At 36.8% G+C, this 17,679-nt stretch overlaps 1 protein-coding gene across 1 annotated transcript in view; it reads left to right on the top strand.

Moving 5' to 3' along the window:
• The window catches only part of LOC127654081 (VWFA and cache domain-containing protein 1-like), a 121,504-nt gene that overhangs the window by 56,878 nt on the left and 46,947 nt on the right, over positions 1–17,679 (top strand). Inside the window, exon 4 of the mRNA XM_052141060.1 lies at positions 11,112–11,218. Within this exon, the coding sequence (XP_051997020.1) occupies positions 11,112–11,218 (107 nt within the window). The remainder of the gene's footprint in view (positions 1–11,111; positions 11,219–17,679) is intronic.

The raw sequence follows: 17,679 nt of genomic DNA, 5'->3' as shown, positions 1-17,679 counted from the left end.
TTTTATATGGTAGTGTAGGTATAAAATTAAGTAAAGTCTTTATGTAAAGAAAATGTATAGTCAGATTACTTCTTTTAACTTAAAAGTTGATCATTAAGTCTCGTCACATTTGTTCTCTTTGTCACATTCCTCATGATAGGCCCAGGGGAGCGGTCTTTTGTCTCCTCGGGTGTGAATAACCTCAGTATTCATGATAGTTCACGCCTCCTCGCATATGACATTTCTAACACTAAAAGTGTCTTACAAAAGTTAAAGTACTATATTGTTTTGCATGAATGAGTGATCAGGATGGTTTTCACATAATTTTGTACCAAAATTATGCAGTTCTCAAAAGTCTTTTGGACAAATGTTTAGTATGTGTTATAAGGCCTTATTTCAATGACTTAAACATTTAGTTTTTTCAAAAACCATGCATAAACGTTATTTTCCCAGAAATACAAACATGTACACACATGTTGCTCACATATTATTGTATCCCAGTTTTTGCTGAATACAGTGTTATCAGACTTTAGCCATTAATATGTTTTTAAGCTACTGAAAAAAGCACAAATGTCAAGGCATGTCAAAACTTCTCCAGGGCCCAAAACACCCTCAGACCCCAGAGGGTTAAGAACCATTTATCCTTTGAGTCTAACTTGATTTGCCTAAATTATTTAACTAATACACCAGCACTTAGAGCAAAAGTCTGGAGATGTACTTGCATTTTTCTTGCGTTGCGTTCTTTGTTGTTGGTTCTTTATCGAAAAATCATTCCGTCGATGTTTTGGAAATCTGTTAGATCGGGATATCTGTTGTGTCGATGGATGACTCCAGTTGCGTGTATGAACCGTAGAGCAGAGAGTGAGAGGCTTCCTCGGGACTTCGAGTCCCAAGCTTCCTTGGATTCTACATGGCACAGAGGATAAGGAGCGTCAAAGGAAGTGAAGTTCAAGAGAGCACAACCGAGCTGAGTCCCAAGAGAGAGTTCTATGAGAGGATTCTATGAGCAGAAGAGGAAGAAGAGCAAGAGGAGGCATTCTTTCTTGGTTGGAAAGTTTTGAACTGAAATTGGCTGCAAACCAGAGGTGTCCTGAGCCAATCAAGAGTGGCTTTTCAGAGTCACATGGTCGACTGGTCTGTCCAATTCAAAGGTCGATTTACGATCCTTTGTGCGAAGGATCCTTTCAACTCCCGCTCAAAATTAGTGCATGTTTACTCATGAACTTTAATATCTTGAACACAGTGCAAGAGACATGAAAACATTCTCTACGTAAACATGCAAGCATTTACATACTAAATGTGACATGCTTTCATGAATAATACACGTGTAAGTAACAAAACATGAATAATACATTACATGTTATGAGAAACCTGATTGTCGGGGTATATTTTCAGGTTAAGCCTTGAATGGTTACCATTCATAGTAGAATGAGATAAATCATACAAAATTAAAGATTATAATCATCAATTTGTCAGTTATAAAAGTGATCACAGGTCATAGTTATTTTCAGAATTATGCAGCAAGGCTAGATATGGTGTATATTTTGTGGGTCCATGCAGTTTCTGCTGAGCTAAGAGAGTGTCTTTGGAATGTGCAGATGGGGAGAGGAGGTCTCCGGGGGGAGAAACGGATGTCACTGTTTTAGGTACATGTTGATTTTGGGCCTTGGGACTGTCTTCACGAGTCTCTGTTTCCTAATATGGCCGCAGATTTATGCATTTAAGGTCACAAGGTGTTACTTGGCCATTTGGTCATATAGAGGGTTTAAGTTTGAGGAACAAAGAAGGATCTTCTTTATTGGTCAGCTCTGTCATTACAAACCCTAGTTTGAGATTAAGTAGGCATTGGAGAGATGGTCTCCTTTAGCAGTTTAAGCACCATTGATTCGTTTTCGTAACTCTCTAATGGCTTGGTGGGGTATCTCTCTGATCTGTGGAATGTTGTGTTCATTTGATGGCTAATCTTACAGTGTGTAATTGAGTAGTTTTATAGCAATATCAAGATTTTAGGTTAAAAATGATATTGATAAGGAGTATGTAACTGGTCGCCATGTCAAGTTTTTCACCCTTTTAACCCCTGCTTTTTGCATTGACTAGTATTTTGAATTGTCCTACAGTGTTAAAAATGAATTTTTATGGGTACAAACATTCCATGTAGTTTCTGTTAATGAGGTCTTTAAGCTGCACAATAGTTGTAAAAGGTATTTCATTTTAACTACCCTATATGTCAAAATACCATGGTATTATCATTTAATAGCATTACTTTGCCATGGTATGGTACTTTTTAATTAGATGTAATAACTGTTTTCGTTATTTAGTGCTGCTTTGACAGTTTAATTTGTTCCTGTCATTACCAGTTAATCATGCAGCATATTTCAGATTAACTTGTGTAATCCTGATAGATATGAAAGTAGTATTTTTGAGAGAGAACACTGATGAAGCCATATTTGTCCCCCACTTTCATATTTTTTCATCTGTAGGGAGCAACTCTTCAATATATCTCATGCCTCTGGCGTGTTTTTCCCTTCAGCAGAAAATCAAGAGGATTTTGAAGTTTTCAAATGCCACTCAAATTGAGTTTTACTCGACCTTCACTGCTGTCCCCACAGTAATAAATAACATTCCTCTTAAATAATGTTACATTTACTATATTTACCCTTGAAATGCAGCAGTATAGCTCTATTCCTCTGCAGTCAATTGCTGTCATCCCATCTCATTCTCTGTGGCATTTGTTAATCTAATTTCAAGCCATTTATTTTCAGATTTCATCACTTGGATTTTTTCCCCCCGATGCTTAACCCTGTAAAGCCTGGCATACGATAGAATTGTCAGAAAAGAATTTTATTTTTTTTACATTACACTTTTTAAAAAAAAAATTAGGATCACTAGACAAATTATAAAAAGAATTTGCAATTTCTTTAATGGTATCATATTTGATACATTAGGCTTCATTATCCCCCTGAGGTCCAGCCAGTTATTTTTGTGTAGGACATTTTAGTTTTTCTTTGCCCATACATGCTACAGTGATAAATGTGGGTAATTATCAGACAAATGTGGGCATGAATGTAATGTAATGGTGATTGAGATATACTTCAAAAGCATGTTGTATCATATTTGATACATGTAATTTCAACTAGCTTTGTCTGTAAAATAATATACAAAATTTTAACCAAGCTCAAGTTGCATATATTCAGAACATTTTAAAATATCAGTAACTATAATATCATACTAGTTACTTCAATAAAATAAGCTGTCATTAAAACTCAGCTGCCATTTTAAATGGAATGATATATAAACATTGAAACCACTTTTTTCACAAATAACCACTAGATGGTGCCATAAACATGTGATACTTGCATACCATACGGTTACCATTGGCTTTTTGGATTGAAAAGAGAGTGCGACAAGAGCAGTCAAACGTTGTGTATCATATTTGATACATACAACGTTATAGGGTTAAAGAAAAGGCTAACCCAAAAATGTACATTCTGTCATTTCTCACCTTCATGTTGTTCCTGATATTTTTTTTGTTCTGTGGAACACAAGAGGAGACAGTTAGGAGACATTTAAGAAAACTTTGGTCACGGTTTTCTTGGAAATGAATGGGGACTGGAACTTTATTCAATAAGGACATAAAAGTGATGTGTATGACTTATTTGCTATACTTCAAGTGTTCTGCTGCCAAAATATAGCTTTAGGTGAGAAACAGATTAAAGTTGTTATTCACTAAAAAGCTCTCCTTGGCATGTTTATGAAAAAAGTAACAATGTCCAATTTGCGAACAAACATTTTATTTGAGTTGGATTGGCCTATTTGTATAAAATAATTGGTTTCAGTTCATAAAACCAGTCTAACCCATTCATTAATGAATTGGATATCACTGAAAAGAAACTGCATTTTTAGGACTGTATGGTTTTGGTAAGTAAATGATGACTGAGTTTACATTTTTTGGTGAAATATTCCTTTAAATGACTTGGATAGGGATTCTACGGCCACAAACAAATTCCTACAACTCACATTCACTTGATCTCCTTTCCTCTCTCATTCTCTACTTTTCTTATTCCCTGTTCACTGTTAATCTGTTCTGTCCCTCTCCCAATCCTTTTGAAGCCAGACCGTTTGGACAAGCTCTGAGTCTGGGCTAATAAAGATGCCATTACTCAGAGAGAGAGAGAGAGAGAGAGAGAGAGAGAGAGAGAGAGAGAGAGAGGGGCTTAAGTCACCATAAAGAGGTCTTAAACGCTGCTCCTCCAGACTGCATGCTTTCCTAAGTCCATGCAGGGGAAAATAGGGTGACCTCTTTCCCATAATCCCCCTTGAGCCTCCCTCTTAACTCACGGAGACCACTGTGCTAATGAACGCCTGCTCTGATATAGTGATGTGAAGTCTGATTCTTTTCCGAGAACCGGTGCTTTCATATGGTTCGTTTCAATAAAAATATTTGTTCATTTACGTCATTGCATAATGACGGCACTATGCATAATGCTAATACGCCGGTGTCATGATAAATTGAGTCCGCCCGGTTAATCGAGTCCTCATGGGGTAATCGTTTGTAATGCCTGAGCAAAATAAAACTTATCGTGATGGCATGTCATTGAATTCTAGGCTAACTGAAAAGCACAAACAATGACACATCTTTACTTTCACAGTATATAACTGAAGTTATATACTGTTATGTGTTACTTATGGTTTAAAAGTCATTAAATGTCGTATTTACAAAGTTATATCGACATGCATCATAAAATTATTTTAAAGGATTTCTACTCAGACAGTGAATATCGTACACATTAATAGGTCCCTCGGCCAATATACTTGCTGGTACGTCAGAGGGAAATAAAGCCATATGTAAGTGCATATTGCTGATTACTACATTTTATTTAATTAAGTTATAATAATAAGGTTTAAGGTTTTGCAACTAAAACACCCAATACTGACACTGATATACAAAATCGGATGTTCTCTAAAGCATATAAAGTGATTAAACTAGTCTTAATCAACTCTCCCTTTTTTACTGAAACCATGATCCAGCTCATCACAACTTCAGATATAATCTGTATGCACAATACTCAATAGTAAAATTCTTTACATATCTTGACTGAAACATTTCGCCCCCTCATTCAAGTCCTCTGTACACGAATGCTCATCAGCTGCTCACTGATCAGCAGATTTCAGTATTATGTCCTAAAGAGGCGATTCTCAGTTCAGTGTACTGGTGACTTGTGAAATGCTTTGAACGGCTCAATGTACTGTTGGTGCGAGAGCTGCTGTCCTTGGATCAGTGTACTGTTGACTCGAGAGCTGACTGGATAATTTTCATATGTTTATAAAATGGTAATATTGTACAATCAAGTCATAAAAATACTTTCTGTTGTTCTGCAAAATACACCAGAAACAGACATTTTGCCCCTTAATCACACGCATGCTCCATGTTAGCAGCTCATCAGTTCTCAGTATATCGGACACCTACAAAAGAGGCGATTCTCAGTTCAGTGTGCTGTTGACCCTGGAATGGTTACAAGCGACTCATTATATTGTTGGCTCAAGAACTGTTGTGACCCGAGCATTCAGTCCTATTTGTGAACCTAGTTGGAGCGGTTAATTGCATAGAAGAGTTCTAGGGTCATATTACTCCTGGTTATTGGCTGATTTTGATTTGGAGTTTCAGGCATATCCAAGAGAAATTTTAAGATAAAGAGTAACTTGTGGATCAGTGATCTCTGGTTCAACTCGTTCAATAAAAAGAACCGGTTCAGAAGAATGTTTCATTCACGAACTGGGCATCACTACTCTGATAGACACAGAGCGAGAGGATGAGTGTGTGTCTGACAGGGTTGATACTGCAGTGGTATGTGCATCTTATTTTTGCCACACGGCAAGATGTCAAATATCTGCCAGCAGTCTATTAGCCATGGAGTAGAATCACAGGGACTTGTTCTTGTCACCATCAGACATGAAGGGCCACTAAATGAGGAATTCATCTGAGCACATTGAAGACAGCTCTTCAACTGGTTATTAAGGGGCTAAAAGTGCTTGGTGCTCATGGACGTTATTCATAGAGAGATACGAATGGCTGTGTACTGAGACAGATTAAACATGTATTTAGGATTACTGTCAAAGGAGGAGCAGATGTTGTATTCAAATGCCTGATCACATATTTAATTGATGCCATTTTTCTGACAGAGTATGCATTATTGATTTCCCATTTTCCAATTGGCACACTATCATTTAGGGTGACTCAAGTGTTTGTTTGTTTTCAGGCCATATTTGGATATGGATTATCATCTTGGGACAATAACAGTGCTCACTTGTCTGATTAACAGAAGTGGTTGTTTTGCCAAGTGTCCGTTTAAAAAAAAAAATTACGTAAATATTGCCTTAAGTGTTTGGCCATTATTAAAAAAAATTATAATAATAAATAAATAAATAATGAACTACTTAAACTACTACAAAAAGTTATCATCCAAAAATGATGTGCTTACACCAATAACAGCTTTGCAGATCCTTTGCAATCTAGCTGTCAGTTTGTCCAGATACTTGGGTGACTTTTCACCCCACGCTTCCTGTATTGTCGGGCACTTCTCATGCACCTTACAGTCTAGCTGATCCCACAAAATCTCAATGGGGTTAAGATCCATAACACTCTTTTCCAATTATCTGTTGACCAGTGTCTGTGTTTATTGTCCTCTGTAACGTTTTCTTTTTGTTTTTCTGTTTCAAAAGTGTCTCTTTCTTTCAAATTCTTCCCATAAGGTCTGCACCCCTGAGTCTTCTCTTTACTGTGTTTCATGAAACTGTCAGCTGAGGACACGTGAGGTGTCTATTTCTCAAACTAGAGACTCTGATGTGCTTATCATCTTCCTCATCTCTTTCTGTCCTTGTTAGAGCCAGTTGTCCTTTGTCTTTAAAGACTGTAGTGTACACCTTTGTATGAAATCTTTAGTTTTTTGACCATTTCAAGCATTGTATAGCATTTCTTCCTCAAAACAATGATTGACTGATGAGTTTCTAGAGAAAGCTGTTTCTTTTTTTAGCAATTATTTTTTTTTATCTAATATTTACCTTAAGACATGCCAGACTATTGCACACTGTGGTAACTCAAAAACAAACACAAAGACAATGTTAAGCTTCATTTAACAAACCAAATATCTTTCAGCTGTGTTTGAAATAATGGCAAGTTATTATCTAGTACCAGTTTAGCAATTTAGCATGAGTCTCAAGGATAAGGTGTGATGGCTGCTGGAAATGGGGCCTGTCTAGATTTGATAAAAAATGACTTTTTGTTTCTTCAAATAGCGATGGTGCTGTTTTTTTGCATCAGTAATGTCCCGACTATACTTTGTGGTCAGTTGAATGCCACTTTGGTGAATTAAAGTACCAATTTCCTTCCGAAACAGCAAATCTGTAAATTATGTTAGCTGCCAGTGTATATATTTATTTAATGATTTAATATAAAGGGTAATTCGGCCCTCCTGCTCTTTATATCTGTGATAGCCGATCAAAAACCCATATTGGTCAACAACTTTTTTTTTTTATATATATATGAATAGGATGTAATTAATATCTGTGCCACTAGGACTTAAACTTTCAATGTGATTAGCAAAGATATTTGATTACATGCCAGCTTTATCGGAGTACCCTGGATGTCTTTGTTGAATTTACCCAAATCTGAATATAAAACTGTACTATCTGTAACCTGAATTAGTGTCTTAAAATATTTTATCTGAATTTTAAAAGGCTCACCCAAAAAATTACAATTCTGTAATAATTTACTCACCCTCATGCTGTCCCAAACTCTGGAACACAAAACACAAATATTTTGAAGAATGTCCCAGTTGTTTTTGTACATACAATGTAAGTCAATGTGGTCCAAAAGAACACAAAGGCAGCATAAAAGTGTTCCATACAACTCAAATGGTTTAATTAATGTCTTTCAAAGTGATATGAAAGCTTTGGGTGAGAAACAGATTTAAATTTCAGTCCATTTATACAAGTATAAATCTTATATCTGCTGTCTCCTTGGTGCATTCATGGGAGAAGCTTGGTCACACACATCAAATAATTTCCCTCTTGAAGCCTGCACTGTGTCCCAGAGCCGGATGTCAAGATTTATAGTGAAAAAGGACTTCTGGAATTTTGGCCTGTTGCTTAGGATTTTGAACACCATTGACCTGTATGGAATAAACACTGAAGTGGACGGTGCAGCATGTCAATAATTTTGTTCGATGTTTTGCACAATTCCAATAACACCATAAACACCCATTTCTGTTAATCAGAGAGATTTTCCAATGCATATGCCAGTTATTTAAAATGTTAGTGTGATGGTTAAAAATAAAAATTTTTATTGATCTCAAATTTAAGTGAACATTTGTTTAAAAATAATGTCACTTTTAAATAATTGAAATCATGGCAGTTGTATTCAGTTTTTATATCATAACATGACTGAAACTTTAAGCTGAACACTACCCAAGGTCTTGTTTTTTTACATTCATCTCCTTTTTTCCCCCTCTTTCATTTTGAATGTTTTTGGCAAGAACCTAATTTGCATGTTTAACCCATTTCAAAGACAGAGGGTGGAATACGCTTCAAGCTTTTATTCAATATATTTTTTTACTCTTACTCCCCCTCTCTTTTCCCCAATCCTCTCTTTCCCTCACTTGCACTCCCGTCTTATTATTTCTGATGTAAAATTCAAAGCAGCTTGCAAATATATTTTTTATCTAGCACATTTGTTATTACTCCACATTTAAAGTGTGTTGAAGCAGAATTCTAATGACTAGGGCCTGCTGGGAATGAAATGTCTGAAGTTCAAAAAGCTTTGCACATCACAGCAGCTGTCAAACAAATGCCAGCCTTGCTTCAACTTTGTGTGATGACAGTAATGGAGGGTAGAGGGAAATGAACTTGATGGTGAAGGCACTAAATTAGTAATGGCTGACGTAATAGAACCTACTGTAGTTCATGTGACAATGGACAAATTGGGCGCATTTAAAGGATAGCACTGCATTATGTGTTTTGTGTTAAAAGAAAGATGCAGTAAATGCAGGGGAAAGACCGCAAGACTGTCAGAACTGTCTGTTGGCAGTTGACGAGAAAGATGATGGAGAGAGCTGTTAAAGATAGCGTGAGTATGCGAGTAGGTGTTTGTGTGGAGTCATATGGGAGATGAAAGGGAGTGTTGCAGTGCAGTGAGATCTCTGGAGACTGTGATCAGTGTTTGATTAGTGCAGGCAGAGACCTGAAACTGCAGCATGATGGCAAGGCTATGAAACAGTCACTCTACTGCAGCACAGAAGAGAAAAGCCATAATGATTGTTGAGAACAAATCGGTTGAACAGCCTGGTCCAATTAATGCAACTGTCCCATTAATCAATGCATTTTATTTGTTTGTGGAGTTTTTTTCATTATAATTTGTGTGTGATTATTAAATAAAGCTTTACTTTCTATTCTGCAGTAATCTATATCAGTAGTAAAACTGGTTTTGCTTCAGGACCCAGATCACACTTTGGGCATCAAATGGCTACCCAACATGGAACAATGAATGAAAAAAAAAAAAAAGACAATTAATATTTATCAAAATTTCCTCTCCCTTGCTTTGTTTTATTCATGGTTTTTAAGTATATGTGCATGTCACACAATCTGTGTTGGCTTCTGCCTAATTTGGCTAGCTTCTATGAAGTAATCAATGGATTAGCACCAAAATATTGTAGAATTTGATTGGACACATGGCACTCGACATCAGCAACAAAAGATAAGGGAAGCATTTTCTTCACCTCTTTAAAATAGACTAACTATGTATGATTACAGTATGTGATTATTTAAACTAAAATATTTGAATTTAGCATTGTTGTTCCTGTTTGGGCAACCCTTTTTTGGGCAGCAATCCACCAGTTGAGAATCACTAATCTAAAACATAAGGCAGTTTTCCACTATCTGAGGAATGGTTCTCGTTTCTGAATTATTCCATTCTGTATAAATCTGGGCTCGTTGGCACGGTTACGTTTTTTCTTTTCTTCCCCCCCATCATGTTGTCGAGAAATCAGGATTAGAATGAACTGACTGAGAAAGTGTCCTATTGTGTCACTACAGGTGTTCCCCATGCAAGGTTCTCTTTCCTGAGTATGGTTAGCTAATCATGCTGGGATATCTGGGCTGGGAACGATTTGCAATCATACCATACCGAACCGTGCTCAAGTGCAAATGATACTGGAACCATTACTCGCCGTGCTCTGAACAGTTCGACCCAATGATGAAAAAGCAACTGTAGTCTAACGTAGCCAGACTTTTGCCTGTTATCAAAGTCTAGTCTGCATTACAGAATGTTTTTCATAGATTTTTCTGTTTCATCATATTGGTTTATGTATTTCATTTTTATATTTATTTATTCATAGTTAAATCTACTTCTCCATGGCTGTCGGATAGTGTTTGATGCCACAAATATATTAAAAAGCATAATTCTACCATTTTCTCTCTTCTCCACCCCTCCACTAATGGAGTGTAGCTCAGACTCCATCTTCCTCTTTCATCTGAGCAGAAGAGCTGTGCAGCTTGTAGAAATAGATATGTATGCAGTCTTCCTCTGGATTTTTACCTCACAACTGTAAAAGCAGTTATTAACTGCTGATAGCATGAGAAACAGATCTGCTTAACTTTTCTTCATGACTGCGCGTTATTCTGGCCTGTTTTAAGTGTCCCGTTTGTCCCCAGTTAGATGAAATGGTATTGTTAGGGACATCATATCAATACCTGGTTCACAATGCAGTAATATTGTGATTCTTTATAGTTTATTACAATTCAAAACTGTGATATTGCGATATTTTGCTCGTTCCTCATTTGTCTTCATTGGTCATTGGTGCTTTTTGCAACAAGTTCCTAACTTGCATTTTATTTAGTACAGGATGTCAGCGTAACATATATTTTGATGAAAAAGTGCAACTCATATGCTTAACTTCTTTTTAAGTTTGTTTTGGTCTAATAGAAATTTGGTCAGTACATTTTGTCCACATGAGAATAATTTAGCCAAAGATATTGATTCTTGGCTTGAGTATTTGTAGAGTATCATAAGGGAAAATAATGCAATAAGTTGAAATCATCCCCATCTCTAGATGTTGATGTTTTGTGTTCTCTGCTTTCAGATTTGATGGTAATTTTAACGCCAATGTTTCGAAGACCATCAGCTGTGATCGCCTCTCCCCGACAGTCAACAGCCGAGCTTTCAACCCTGGACGAGACCTCAACTCTGGTGTGTATAATACGCACAATAAACACACACTGTGGCAAAGCATCAAAAACTAAAGAAAATTTTCTCTTAGCCAGTGGCTACCATGACAACCATTTGCAAAGAACAATATAGCCTGTCTAATGGCAGATCTTCTTAGAATTAATTAATTTATTTTGACCTTTGGAGTGAGACAGATGAATAAGGCCTGTTGAACGCATGACCTTGTTTGTTTGCGTGTGGGAAATACACATTATTATTATTATTATTATCTCTTGTCTCCCCTGTTGTGTTTTTATTCCTCCCCATTATAGTGACCACTGCTTTTTACCCCAGTCCTCTTGTCCCCTTTTTATATCTGCCCAACCTTACTAATCAGGAAGTGTATGTTTTATCATTTTACAAACTGAGCCAGTGCCAACTAAGGGTTTCCTTCTGAATTCTGAAATCAGAGTCCGCACAATAAAAATGCGACAAAGACCATGGTACACACATTTTTACAGTGGAACAGCTGAAATACTGTCATGTTAAATTAAATTAGTAACATGACTTTTTAGTTCGTTACTTCCCTACACTGGACATTACTATGTATAATTCAGGAATGGCACTGCTCATTCTCTGGTATCCTCATTCTCGCTCATAATACAGATGTCTTCTGTCAACCACTTTAGTGCAGACTCTCCCTCACACACATTCGCTTTCACTCCAGAACAGATTATCCCAATTCTTCTTCATACACATGCTTATTTTTGTTAGGCAGTCATCAGGAGTTCATGTTACCACTCTCCCTCCATTTGTCATTGAATACTGACCCCTCTAACCATGCATCCAGTCATCAGTTACATTTGATCCCTGTTAGTCTAAACATTGATGAAAAGAAGAGGAGGGGAGAGAGAGGAAAAGAGAAGAAACACTTAAGAGGGATGAAAAACCTGGAGAATAGAGGGATAAAGCCAGGAGAGAGAATTCCCCATCCCTGTTTGTTGGTCTTGGCTGGTTGAAACTGGATTAGTTGGCCTCCCAGGCTGGTCTAGTGCCCAAAATCCCTCTAGATACCCCTGGATACACCTGTTTTTTTCCTTTCCCTTCCCTTAAGCAAGAATGTAGTTGTATTAGGGTGTTTTCCCTAATGTCCTTTGTTTTACCTTACTCCTCTTCACCTGTCCAGTAGTTTATTGCCCAGAGTTCTTTTAGGTTCTCATGAGTGTCATAAGTGTAAGAATGCATCCCAAATCTTAAAGAAGTTCTTTGCTGGTGATTGGAAAGCACATACTGTTGAGTATATTATGTAGCAAGACGACAGGGTGGCATATTGCGTCTTGATACAAGTCAAGACATGTTTATTTGTATAGCGCTCTTCACAGCACACATCGTTTCAAAGTAGCTTTACAGGAAATCACGCATTAACCAAAAAATAAAATAAAAATGAAATCGTAATATCTATAATGTCTTACAGTGATCATTGTATAGTTTGATTCAATTTGATTGTAAAATGTGTATAGAAATTAAGTAATTAAATAATTGTATTTAGAACCCCTGTGAGCAGCTGAAGGTCACTGTGGCAAGGAACACAAAACTCCATAAGATGTTGGTTAATGGAGAAAAATAACCTTGGGAGAAAACAGAATCACTGTGAGGGCCAGTTCCCCTCTGGCTAACCAGCATGAATATGATGCCAATATTAGTTATTTGTGTGCAGTGCATGTCATGGTTATACATTTGTAAATTAAGAGTTAAGGTCCAGTGTTTACAAAAATAAAATGTTTTTTAATTAACTTTAAGGTTAATGACTTAAGTCTTTGAAGTCCATCCTGGATTAACTGCAAAAGTTTACATAGATGCATTGTCCTTTGTTATTTGGCTGATGAGGGCTTTTGTTGGCAATAAAATGATAGTCTTAAGTATTCCATTTCAAGAGTGTAGTCCATCAATAGATTTTGGTGGTACTATCCTAAATCCAAGGTTCAGGCAGTGGCATATGAAGTATCCGATGTCTTGGAGTTGGAGTCCTCTGAAGTCAAAAAACTGAAGTGATGTCTGGCTAGCACCGGCTGTAGTTTGTCATCATCTCTCAGTGACGCATGGAGTGGAGTCCGACACCAAGCAGGAACGGTGCTGGTTCTGGCAGGCTCTGGTAATCTTGGGATATGAATCCCGAGGTAAAGACATGGAAACAAGAAATAGAATAATATTAGCATAGCTGCCATTCAATTTTATGCAGCGTTATAGATCATGATGGATATTTCTGGTTCCGGCAGACCTAACTGAGTTGAAGGATACATTAGGAGTATGCCTGGCTAAATAGATGAGGTTTTTATTAGGGATGCACCGAAATTCGGCCACCAAAAATGGCAATTATATTAAAATGTTTTTATCCCTGCAAAACGTTGTTCTTCACTTGAGGCTACATCTGTTGTTAACAGTTTGAGGTTGGTTTTAGTTCTATTACTGCTGTTTTGCACAATAATTTTATATTAAAGTGGAAATACGTTTACATAAACAGAATAGAGGCCCTCTGCCATTCTGTGTTTTGCCTGTTGTTTTCATTAAAATGACTGTGTAGCATATTTAAACTTTTTGTATTTGCAATATGCTAGCCTAGAGCTGCTAAGTTCATTACTTGACTGCAATTTTGCATATCATTATAGTTTTCTAGAACATTACATTATTTGGATAATTGGTAAAAAAAAATCTGTTAAATTTGATCGTTAAAGAACTGAATAAAGAATCATATATTTAATATGGGTTTAATATATTTTCTGTCCAATTTTGTTGTTACTTTAAAATTAGCACATTTAAAATGTGATAATTTTATTGATTTGTAGTTTTTCAATTCAGATTCATGAAATTAATTAAAAAGTATAATATAAATACAATTATAAAAAAAAAAAAAAACTATTTTAAAATAGGTATGTAAAAAAATATGTAATTTTCAATTTTCGGCCAAGTGCATCCTGAATTTTCAGTTTTGGCCCAGAATTTTCATTTCGGTGCATCACTAGTCTTTTGTCTAAACTTAAAATGAGTGAGTGTGTCTGCATCCCGAACAGTGTTAGGGAGACTATTCCATAGTTTAGGAGCAAAGTATGAAAAGGATCTACCTCCTTTTGTGGATTTTGCTATTCTTGGAATTAACAAGCCAGTATTTTGTGATAGTAATGAATGTAACGGAATATAACTTTGGAGCTAGACTATTAAAAGCTTTATATGTAGTTAACAGAATTTTTTAATTAATACAAAATTTAACAGGTAGCCAAAGCAGTGAGAATAAAATTGGGCTAAAATGATCATATTTCTTGGTTCTATTCAGCACTCTGGCAGCTGCATTTTGAACCAAATGAAGTTTATTTATTGAATTTGCTGGACATCCTCCCAGTAATGCATTACAATAATCTAGTCTAGAGGTCATGAACGTATTAATTATTGTTTCAGCATCAGCAACAGAGTGTATATGTCATAATTTAGCAATATTTCTCAGGTGGAAGAATGCTGTTCTACAAACATTGGAAAAAACAAGGACAGACTGGTATCAAATATAACACCTAAATTCTTTGCTGAAGATGACGACATAACAGTACATCCATCAAAAGCCAAATTATATTTAAGCGGCTTGTTTTTAGATGTTTTTGGTCCAATCATTAGTACCTATATTTTGTCAGAATTGAGTAGAAGGAAATTTCTGGCCATCCAATCTTTGATTTCATTGATACACTTGGAGAATTGTGAATTTTCGTTGGGTTTAGAAGAAATATAATGTTGGGTATCATCGGCATAAAAGTGAAAACATATTCCTGATCATATATGCACTCACCTAAAGGATTATTAGGAACACCATACTGCTACTGTGTTTGACCCCCTTTCGCCTTCAGAACTGCCTTAATTCTACGTGGCATTGATTCAACAAGGTGCTGAAAGCATTCTTTAGAAATGTTGGCCCATATTGATAGGATAGCATCTTGCAGTTGATGGAGATTTGTGGGATGCACATCCAGGGCACGAAGCTCCCGTTCCACCACATCCCAAAGATGCTCTATTGGGTTGAGATCTGGTGACTGTGGGGGCCATTTTAGTACAGTGAACTCATTGTCATGTTCAAGAAACCAATTTGAAATGATTCGAGCTTTGTGACATGGTGCATTATCCTGCTGGAAGTAGCCATCAGAGGATGGGTACATGGTGGCCATAAAGGGATGGACATGGTCAGAAACAATGCTCAGGTAGGCCGTGGCATTTAAACGATGCCCAATTGGCACTAAGGGGCCTAAAATGTGCCAAGAAAACATCCCCCACACCATTACACCACCACCACCAGCCTGCACAGTGGTAACAAGGCATGATGGATCCATGTTCTCATTCTGTTTACGCCAAATTCTGACTCTACCATCTGAATGTCTCAACAGAAATCGAGACTCATCAGACCAGGCAACATTTTTCCAGTCTTCAACTGTCCAATTTTGGTGAGCTCTTGCAAATTGTAGCCTCTTTTTCCTATTTGTAGTGGAGATGAGTGGTACCCGGTGGGGTCTTCTGCTGTTGTAGCCCATCCGCCTCAAGGTTGTGCGTGTTGTGGCTTCACAAATGCTTTGCTGCATACCTCGGTTGTAACTAGTGGTTATTTCAGGCAAAGTTGCTCTTCTATCAGATTGAATCAGTCGGTCCATTCTCCTCTGACCTCTAGCATCAACAAGGCATTTTCGCCCACAGGACTGCCACATGCTGGATGTTTTCCCTTTTCACACCATTCTTTGTAAACCCTAGAAATGGTTGTGCGTGAAAATCCCAGTAACTGAGCAGATTGTGAAATACTCAGACCAGCCCGTCTGGCACCAACAACCTTGCCACGCTCAAAATTGCTTAAATCACCTTTCTTTCCCATTCTGACATTCAGTTTGGAGTTCAGAAGATTGTCTTGACCAGGACCACACCCCTAAATGCATTGAAGCAACTGCCATGTGATTGGTTGATTAGATAATTGCATTAATGAGAAATTCAACAGGTGTTCCTAATAATCCTTTAGGTGAGTGTATGTCTGATAATATAATACAACAGACTCCCATGTAACACACTTTTTACGTCTGTGTCCAAGTTTTATAGCTTCTACCTAAATGTATTACCTGAACATTTGGTTCATAAATGTAATATCTGCAGTTACAGCTTATAGCAACACTACGCTGAACTTTCAACTGTTAAAAGTGAACGGTCATAAACTCCTCCTGTACCCTTGCACAAGGGGTTGCTTACAATATTAGCTAGAAAAGGATGCATTTAGAAAATCCATAGAAATGTTTATCTTGCATGCTATTTAGACTCACATTTAAACTCACTGAATCTGTATCCCTGAGGAGATACTCTGAAGTCTAAATAGTTTTTCAGCTCATCTAGAAAATGTATAATCTTACAATCAGTTTACACCAGGAAATACACATCAATTACCTAAAATTTGGCAATGTGAGTGTTGATATGAGAAAAAGAAAAAGGCGGCATCCCCTCCTCGAAAATACGAAGTTTGCTAAAGCAACAATCTGGGTTCAATACAAATTGAGTTTAATCAACAGCATTTGTGGATTTACGTTGACTACAACAAAAAATAATTTTGACTTGTCCATCTATCTAATAAAAAATAAAAAAAATAAAAAATACATACACACACACACACACACACACACACACACACACACACACAGTTGAAGTCAGAATTTTACATACACCTTAGCCAAATATATTTAAACTCAGTTTTTCACAATTCCTGACGTTTAACCGTATAAAACTTTCCCTGTCTTAGGTCAGTTAGGATCACTATTTTAAGAATGTGAAATGTCAGAATAATAGCAGAGAGAATTATTTGTTTCAGCTTTTATTTCTTTCATCACATTCCCAGTGGGTCAGAAGTTTACATAGTATTTGGTAGCATTGCCTTTAAATTTATTAACTTGGGTCAAACGTTTTGGGGAGCCTTGCAAAAGCTTCTCACAATAAGTTGCTGGAATTTTGGCCCATTCCTCCAGACAGAACTGGTGTAACTGAGTCATGTTTGTAGGCCTCCTTGCTCACACACACACTTTCAGTTCTGCCCACAAATTTTCTATTGGATTGAGGTCAGAGCTTTGTGGAGGCTACTCCAATACCTTGACTTTGTTTTCCTTAAGCCATTTTGCCAAAACTATGGAGGTATTCTTTGGTCATTGTCCATTTGGAAGACCCATTTGCGACCGAGCTTTAAATTCCTGGCTGATGTCTTGATGTTGCTTCAATATATCCACATCATTTGTAATATGTATTTGTATATATGTGTGTGTATAAATCTATATATGTGTATATGTATATGTATATATATTAGGGCTGTCGATTTAACGCGTTAATAACGTGCGATTAATTTTGCAAAAAATTACGCGTTAAAAAAATGTGCGCATGTAATCGCAATGCTTTCCTAAGAGATTCAATCTTGTAGTGCCACCTGTTTTTATTACAGTGAACAAAACATTAAC

The sequence above is a fragment of the Xyrauchen texanus genome, chromosome 13, assembly GCF_025860055.1.
Source record: "Xyrauchen texanus isolate HMW12.3.18 chromosome 13, RBS_HiC_50CHRs, whole genome shotgun sequence".
NCBI classification, from domain to species: Eukaryota; Metazoa; Chordata; class Actinopteri; order Cypriniformes; family Catostomidae; genus Xyrauchen; species Xyrauchen texanus.
Note: the sequence above shows the minus strand (reverse complement) of the source record. Positions and strands in the feature narration are given on the sequence as shown.